The 9,147-nt window shown below is 38.4% G+C and overlaps 1 protein-coding gene across 7 annotated transcripts; it reads right to left on the reverse strand.

Annotated features, from left to right (window-relative positions):
• Positions 1 to 573: 573 nt before the first annotated feature.
• On the reverse strand, positions 574 to 9,147 carry LOC119989392. Of its 7 annotated transcripts, none has more exons than XM_038834882.1 (5): positions 9,025 to 9,147; positions 7,255 to 8,247; positions 6,470 to 6,781; positions 5,693 to 5,784; positions 574 to 1,768 (listed from the first exon to the last, which is right to left on the reverse strand). In XM_038834882.1, exons 2-5 carry the CDS (start codon positions 8,215 to 8,217, stop codon positions 901 to 903), a joined length of 2,235 nt encoding a protein of 744 aa, XP_038690810.1. In that variant the 5' UTR covers positions 8,218 to 8,247; positions 9,025 to 9,147; the 3' UTR covers positions 574 to 900. The 7 variants fall into 7 exon arrangements, with proteins under 7 accessions (XP_038690810.1, XP_038690809.1, XP_038690811.1 ...); XM_038834881.1 differs by having other exon boundaries at positions 9,020 to 9,133; XM_038834883.1 differs by having other exon boundaries at positions 9,029 to 9,127.

Consider the following 9,147-nt stretch of genomic DNA (forward strand, 5'->3'; position numbering starts at 1 on the left):
CTGCACTAAAAGCAATATTTCTTCTTATTACACAACAAAAGTTGTAAATTTTTTGTAAATGTCACAATATCGACCTAATTGTAAATTTTTTGTAATTGTCAACAACCCATTGACATTAGTGGAATTTTTAATGACCATGGTGAAACTTCAATAAGAGGTGGTGGAAGAGGTGGTGATAGAAGATGTGTTGCTGGGAGAGGGAGTTCTGTTACTGAACAAGTGTTATATACTTGCAGTGCATGGAATTTTCATGACCAATATTTGTGTATGACCGACTTTTCATACACGAATGGTGCAATTTTGCTCCAATTAATGTAAAAGGTTATTACATAGCCCCTCTTGGACCTGCAAAAGCAAGACTCAGTCCCACAGAGTGGCCTTTTAGTTCCACACAAAAAATGCCAAAACATAAAAGTGATTACCAGCAAGGGATAGTTGAAAAGCCATTGCTCAACAGAAACAACTCCAATGAAAATCAAACCCCCATTCTGGAATTGCTTGCTAGGGTCAAAGGAGAGGGGAGAGAGACATATTTGTTGAAGCATAAAGAGGATTAAAAATCATCAACAAGAATTTGAGACATACAGATTCCTCTGTGGCAGAGAATGAAAGATTCTTACTCAATGAACTGTTTCAATTTGTATAATTCAGATAAACAAAAGCCAGGCAAAAGATGCAACAAGATCTTGTAGTTCACATTCAATGCTTTCCTCTGATAATCAATAATGATTAATTGATTACTTTAGATCTATACTTCAAACCCATCTAGAATCTATTTACATAAATTAAAGGGTTGTCATACTGTGACAGCCTTAGTTGTCACGGACCATGGTTGTCTAAGATGTGTCTGCTGGCAGATATATTCAGAGCAGACACTCCTTTGCAAACCAGAAAATGAAGTCACCTTTTCACTTTTGTTTCTACTGTTCGAATGCTTGGCGATGATTGCGATACACCACCAAGTGCAGCAGCGGCTGACTCAACATGTGTGAGAAGATACTCGTATATCTTCTTCCTAAGCCTGTCAACAGTTTCAGAAGAAACATGAGGGCTTTCTCCTTCGTCCGTGCTTGTCCCAATCTTATCTAACCAGTCATTTACACTCTTGAGCTGAGTCAACATCCCGGCTATTTGACCATTATTGGACAAAGCTGAGGTGCCCACATCAGCATCCAAGAACCTCTCCACGAATCTCAAAAACCAATCCTGGGATTCCATTTGCAATGTTTCAGCCAAGTCCACAGCCTCGTCAAGGCCGCTTCCTCTGATCCAATCTGGCAGAGGTTGGGCCTGTGGCTTTTGAATCGCAGCTGAAGAGTCTCCTGGTTTCCGCAGTGCTCCTGTAGCTACAAGCTTAGATACAACTGTTGGACGGTTTTTTACTTGAGTCTTGGACGCATTCTTAGCAGAATTTTCGAGGACTAAAACGGGTTGACTGCCAAGCAAAGATTTTTGGATTGGAGAGGGAGCTGAAGCTGGACTCAGAGTTGAAGCAGGTTGTTTGGTAAACACAGAAAAGGGAGACAGATCTGTGATCAATGCTGCTTGTATCCATGAGGCTGCTCGCTTTCGTCTGTCTGATCTGATCTTAAGCGCTTCTTCCGATGGGTTTTCTTCACGATCTGGAGATGATTCCACTGGCATGAATTTAGACAAGGATTCAGCAATCAACCGAGTATTGTTCAAGGTTGAGTGAAGGGTCAGGAACTGCTCTACCGCTGGTTGTGGGTTGTCTTCCTTTGCTGAGGTACTTAGCTCAGAATATATGCTGCAAGAGTTCAAAATATAAGAGAAAAAAATAAGAAAGGATAATGTTAGTGAAATATAAAAGTTTGTGTCCAGTAAGTAAAATCCCTTAAAATCATATCGAACTGTTCTACATTTTAGAATGTTGACAATTTCTCTCACTGAAATAATGTTTCATGGAGACATATTATTATGTATTCAACCTGATTAGTTAATTCTATAAAGGCTTCTGAATTCTCTTCATGGGGTAAATATTAATTTCTAAATTATGCTTTTAATATTTTTACACGACGAGATATGTCAACACTGCTGATGCTCATCATAGTTTAAAATAGAGATGAATTATATATCTGAACCCCTGTTTTCAGCATTTTGAGAGCTTCAAGTAGATCATGCCCTACTACCCAAATTAGGCAATGACAATCACAACAGAAAGAGTTGACAACAGGATATAGCTAAGTAATATAAACATTTAGCTTCCTAATTTTCCCCAAAAGCTAAGGGGTGAAAAATAAGCAGTTCGAGGTACTTGAATCCTATTTCCTGTGTAGCACTTCTCAAATCCTGTCAGGGTCCCAAAGGTAATTAACACATTAAAACTGATATTCTCAACTCTCAGCCCCTCTCAATTTCAAAGACAACCAATCTTAATTGATAGTAATTCCTACTGTGGTCTCTGCATGGTCTCTGACACTTGGGGATTGCCAATCTACAATGTCTTATGTATGATTTTTTGACGTCCAATGTGCCAGTATGTCTGCATTATAATTTCTCTACATCCTATATTTCTTTATTTCACAAAGATGTCCATTTTGAGTTTCACGAACACACTCGGTATTCCACATCATGCATTTTCTATGAGGAATTCCAGGATCCTACGAGAGATACGCTCATGTTGTAGATGCCTTCATTATCCTTTCGTATAGGAAATTGGTGCTGTAAACACTTGAGAACACGACCCTCAACTTCATCCATGTCCAACATTGCTTTGGAAGCACACCAAAAGCTCCTAAATTGTCAAGATATATTGGAGGTTTGTGTTTCAAGGAACTAATTGGAATTATTAGTTTATAGCACCTGTACTATCTATGCAGCCCATACGCTAATAAACCATGTAAAGACAAATAGGCAGATGAGTCAATATTAATAAACCAAAAAAAATTTTAGAAAAATGTGGCTGTATCCCATGTTTAGACAATCACCTCTCTTTGTCAAAGCAAGCAGTAATTCCATGACAAATATGCTATCAGTTTCTACCTTGCGCGGTTGATTCCAATTAGAGGGAAAAAGTCAAGAAGACAGAGAGAGAGAGAGAGAGAGGAGATTATTTCCGAGATGTGAACAATATGTCTTGATTTGGGTGAGAGAAAGAGAAAAAGAGAGTTATTTCAGCGGTGTGAACAAGGTGTCTTGCTTTTGGTGAAGTTAGGGAACTGTATTCTTGAAGGAACACAAGTTGTAGGCTTACTAGCTAATGCAGAACCCATTTCAACAACTGCAACATCAGATGCTCTTTCAGATTTCCTTTGACAGTGGTCGGACCTTATTGGAAAACCTGCAGTCTCATTGTAATACCCGGAGTATTATGTGCACTTTCAGATGCTTTCTTTTAGTCTTCAATCACCCGTGCAGAGATCTTTTGCCAAATGTCTGATACCTTCTCGACAAAGCAATAGTCTAACAAAAAAGTTGGAGTATCTTCTGTTTGGGTCCTATCCAGGTATCCTAAAAGCTCAGCGTCCATTCAAAGTCACCCCTCATTGGAATAGTTTCAGTAAGAAAGCTTAGCTTAACAAATAAAAATATAGAGGCTGAATTGCACATTTGCATAGTGGATTTAAATTTTAAAACCCCGGAGTAAACTAAGTAATGACCGCCAGAGTAAACTAAGGAAGATTGCATCACTGGAATATATGGATGTACAGGGTGAAGGAAAAAATGGAGCGAAAGGAAGAAATGCGAAGGCTGAATGTACATTAATATGTGTTTCACATCAGCCAATACACCCTCTCTACCACTACCTGGAGAATAATTGCCTTAACATCTGCAGCAGCAATACAACCATCGGAACTACCACCTGATGGTCCCAGAAATCACCACCTCCTCGTAGCACCATCTGGGAACCATTGACACCACTAACTTGTCACCCAACCATACTAAACCACTCTATCTTGTATATATGGCATCACAGCCGGTGAACGATATATATGGCTTACCACAGAGATGTCAGCATCAGATGTGAATGATGCACACAAACCTGACCATGAATGCACCAAACTCATGGAAACTATGGGTTTCTCCGCATTCTCCATACTTAATAATATCCATGTCAACAATAACTGTTATTTAAATCTATGAAGCTACATAATGGAAAGGCATCCAGTCGAAGAATAGAAAATGTTAAAGATGGAAAAGAACAGATAGTCCTCCCGATCTGATCATCGGCAACAACATCACCATTATGATAATTGAGCACTTGTAAAATATCCTCAGAATTAAAAAATGAGGGTTCTAGTTCTAACACTGACATTAAATAAGTTGCCTACCTATTGTACTCTAGATATATATAAGTTTTGCATGCCAATTTCCTTTTGGTTGGGATAGAATATGTATAAATGATGTGAAACGCCCCAACCTAAAAGGTTAACTTTTTGAATTGAATGGCAAAATAACTAATCTTAACATGGGCCTCGTTCTTTGTGCACGTATTAGGTCGTCGGATTATCCAACTCACACGTGAGAGGGGTGTTAGAGTATGTAAAGATGATGTGCGCCCCAACCCAAAAAGTTAACTTATTGGGTTGAATGACCAAGTAACTAATCTTAACAGGTTATCAAAAAAAATTTATAAAGGCAAAAAAGGAGCAGAAGAGAAAATACAAAGGCTAAGTTAAAGGCCTCGAAGAACTGCCTACAATGCAAAGAAGACCAAAATTTGACACAAGCAAGCCAATTATTAATACAAGCATCAAAATGTCTCCTTGGACTAAAAATTCCTGCAATTTGTCTTCTCCCAAATTAACCATATGATGGACATGGAAAGCAACTGGATAATCCTCAGATTTTGTCTTTTAGTCAGAGAACTCCAAGATGGCAATTCTGAATAAACCTTGGAACTGCTCACACAGTTTAACCCCATGAGATTAATTACAGTGAACCAATCCCTCATAGAACAAGGGTAGAGAAGCAAAAGATGATCTATGGATTCTTGATTCTCTTTGGAAAGACAGCATCTGTTAACTAGGATGAAACCTCTTTTCTACATATTATCCAATGTCAGAATTTTTACCCTCATACCTTCCCAGCAATACAAAGCAACTCTAAGAGGAGCTATTGATTTCCAGATTCAGTTCTAGTGGAATTGGGAATTGCCAAGCTGGAAAAGGCCTTTAGGAGCTCCCTTAAGTAGTATTCTACACTAACACTTTGTAATGGTTAAGCTTCCTGTGAATCCTACCTCCAAGGAGGATTAACAATAAAATCTTAGATAAAACTCCACAACTGCCAAAATAAATCAACCTCCCCATCTTGAGCATTCTTGTTGAAAGTGATGCTCCAAGAGGCCAACATAGGAAGGCACATACAACTCACTAACATTGGCCTGCTCAAGGGAAGCCTGAGCGTACAAATGTGAAAAAGATCTTCTCGACAGGGATTGACCTATACAGTGATCTTCCCAGAAGCTAATGCAATTACCCCTACCAACTGTGAAGATGGTGTCTGATCCATAAGCCTCTCTTTTTTATTTGAAATGCATCCATTACTTTGCAAGTTAATAGAAGTCATCAAGCATAATTTTACTATCTATGTGAGATGCCCTAGAATCTAAATACTTGCAAACTACAGGTATCATAGTAACAATTTTACTACAAAGAAACACGAAGAATCTCTTGTAAAAGCAGTAAATAATGAATATCCAAGTTTCAAACCAGAAAGAGACGTTTACCTCAGACATCGAAGTAAGCTCTCTGCCACAGAAGCCTCTTGCATAGCCTCTATTGCAGCCATTTGAGCAGCATCTCTATACTTCATAACTTCCTGCGACAAATAAAGAATGTGTAAGAATAAAAGAGAAAAAAAGATGCCACAGACTTCACATATCTTCCAAACGACAAAAAGTGTTAAAACCAAATTACTTTTCTAATACGGCGGAAAACTGGCCCTTACGCAACAGAATAAGGCCAGCACTGTAGATAGTCAACATGAAAAATTGCTAAAACTGCTATGAGGAATGGCCTTAAGCCCAAGATATATGAAAAGGAAAGCTGGAGTCTGTGAAAAAACTGAGGATGAACATAGTTTTAGCTGTCACCATTTCTTTAATGCTTGCACTATGGTGGCACCTCCTAAGTGTCCTTTTTTCAAATAAAATTTGCTTTATCATTCAAAACAAAATTTTCAATGATGACCACATAAAAGTTGATTAACATGGCACATTAAATTTAAGGCCAAGTAGCACAAGGCTCATACACCTCAATGGCCAAGTCATTTACCAGATATCTACATTTTACAACTCTTATCGTTTTTTCAGTCAATCCCAAATGAAATCTGAATAAAGTTCAGGCATTCAAAGGTTGCTTAGATGGAATTTCTCAATAGCAGTTAATACAATGTCTCCATAAGCAGTGCAGTCTACAAAAAGATCAAGAATGCTTTTGTTAAAACATAATTGCTTATCAAAATGTAACAAAAGTGCTTATCAAAATGTATGTGGATAATCTACCTTTCCAATCTTTGCAAGAGAAGAGGGAATTGAACCCCAAGAAACACTTCCATCAGTCAATCTTCTAATATTTACCGAAACCTTGACCATGTTTCCAGGAAGACCATTACTACTGAACTCTCCTGATGATTTCTTTCCAGAAGCACTTCTTTGTTTGTTTGACTTTTCATTGTCATCCAAAGTTCCATTTGCAGTAACTTTCTTCATAGATGTCTGGAATTTATTATCCTCTTTAGATGACTTTGTCAATAGCTGGGCCTTATTCTCATCTCTAGGAGGCACCCTCTCATTTGATGTACTTTTTCTTGGAACCTTCACATGAGAACAAGGTTAATTTGACACAAAGAACCACTATTAGAAAACTTAGCAATAATAAAACAGAGAAAGTGAACCAAGGACTATTATAATTTTTGTAATCCTCTGCAATGCACAGAATCTCAGGAAGACACAAGATTGCATACACACACACGCGAACTCAGAAAGGCAGGCAAACATTCACAGAGCACACACACAAGCTGCAGGACAGTGAGCACAGAAATCCTTCAAATCTGAACAGTAGTAATGCAACAGTCAACAATGATTTTCTTCTCAATATTCCAGATTCAAACAGTAAACCCACTGATAGAGATATGAAGAGACAGGCATCCAAAAACCTATAGCGGACATAAACTCAGTCCAAATTCCAACTTGTAAGCTCAAAGTTATAATTGAACAACATAATAGCAAGCACAGTATACCAAAGCATGAATCTACTCAAAACTAAGATCCGAAAAGCTATTACTTACAGAAGTACTACGAGCTTCAGGCTTTGGATCTTGCTTGGCAGTCCTCAGTCTTGGAGTCTCCCTCTGCCTTATCTCGAGATTCCCTTCCCAACTCTTTCTAAGAGCCTTGACACCGAACTCAATCCCCTGAACTACATTCTTGAACATGGGTACCTTGCTCCTCACAGGACTTGCCCCACGAGAAGAATTTGCCTTCTCCACCAATCCCATCTTAGTTGTTGGCTTATTCGACCCCTTAATCTTCGCCTGCTGCTTGACACCGCTTGCAAATTTCTCAAACGAAGTTGGTAATGAGTAACAACTCGTGGGAGATGAAGGAATTGACCTTGAAGTTGTTGTCTTCAATTTTGCAAGGGATTCCTTCTTCACATCTAAATTTAATGCATGTTTTGACAACTGAGACTTTGATCTACTCAAAGTCGGATTTTTCTTCCTCAAGTAATCCTCCTTGGCACTACTTGCACTCAATCTTGGCTTCTCCTTTTCCCTTTCTCCCAAATGGTTATTACTCACTACAATTCTTTTAAGTGATTTCACGTTGTCTATGGTTTTTAAACCTGAACATGCATTCTCATTGTTATTGAGGAACCCAAGTGAATGAGTGGCCACAATTTCTTCAGGGCTCCCTACGCAAGGGTGCCTTCCAGGGACCGGCCTAACTCCCCGAAGAATCGGGATTGGTGAGGCAGATTCAAGCCTCTCAACATGAATGAATTGACCCAACTGGATCTTATCACTTAGAATTAGATCATCATGTTCATTAGGGAGAGATGCATAGGTGGCATGAGATGAGTCCGATACCTTAAGATAGAAGCCTTGGTTTGAGAATAGCTCACCACCTGCTAGTGCCGGCACGATGCTCACAACTTGCAAGAGAGAGGACCTGTGCTCTCCCGCAACTTTGACATCTGTGTTTATATGTTGCAGAAGCTTGAGGAGCACACCGGGGACAAGATTTGCCATTGTCGAGTTGAGGCCTTTCAATTTGCATTACTGTTGAAAACCCAAATGGAGAAATTCAAGATTTCATATACCCAAAAATAAGAGAGAGATGTCGAATGGTGAATTGAATAAGGAAAACCCAACTGGAGAAACCCCGCAGATTGAGATGAAGAAGAAACTGAAAGTGCTAGACTTGGACAAAGTAATAGAAATTGAGAATTGGGATTGAGCTTTCTGTTCAGATGATAATTGATGTCAAAAGCCGTCCCAACATTCCCAACTCAAACAAAGAGACGCAGTCGGCAGGGCCAATGATTCAGATTAGAAGCTGTTAGAACAAAAAGAGGAGTTTTTTTCCAATAAATAAAATAAAAGTAAATTAATACCTTTTTAGTTTGGAAGCAAATTAAATACCTTGAAACATAAAACCCAACTAAAAATTAGACAGTAAAAAATTTTATTTGAAAGAATCCAAGAACTCATATGGAAAAACGATTGAAATCATATAAAGAGCTTTTGCTTTATATGCAAAATCCAGTACAGATTTGTGAAGAACATAATTCTAATCAAAAACTCAGATGGTAAAACTAAACAAAATTTAGAAATCTTTGCGCTTGTACTATAGTTATGCAATGCTTAGAGCATACAACCAAAGAAGGCAAAAAAAAAATCACAAAAAGTCGCCTTTTTTAACCATAGAAGATAAAAAATACCAGAAAGAAATAGAGATTGAGAGTTATCAGGGGCTGACAAATACACACAAACAACACATGCACCCATGTCCATATTTACATTGTAAATAAAATGAAAATGAAAATGAAACCTGACCCACTTTGGCTTTGATTGAGTTGCAGAATCCATCATCATGTAAGTGTGAAATGCAAGTAGGGTGGAAAGAAAGAGTTTTGGTAGGCCATTGAGGTAAAGTAGGGTTCTCACTAGCAATCTTAC

This window comes from Tripterygium wilfordii, chromosome 21 (genome assembly GCF_013401445.1).
Source record: "Tripterygium wilfordii isolate XIE 37 chromosome 21, ASM1340144v1, whole genome shotgun sequence".
NCBI classification, from domain to species: domain Eukaryota; kingdom Viridiplantae; phylum Streptophyta; class Magnoliopsida; order Celastrales; family Celastraceae; genus Tripterygium; species Tripterygium wilfordii.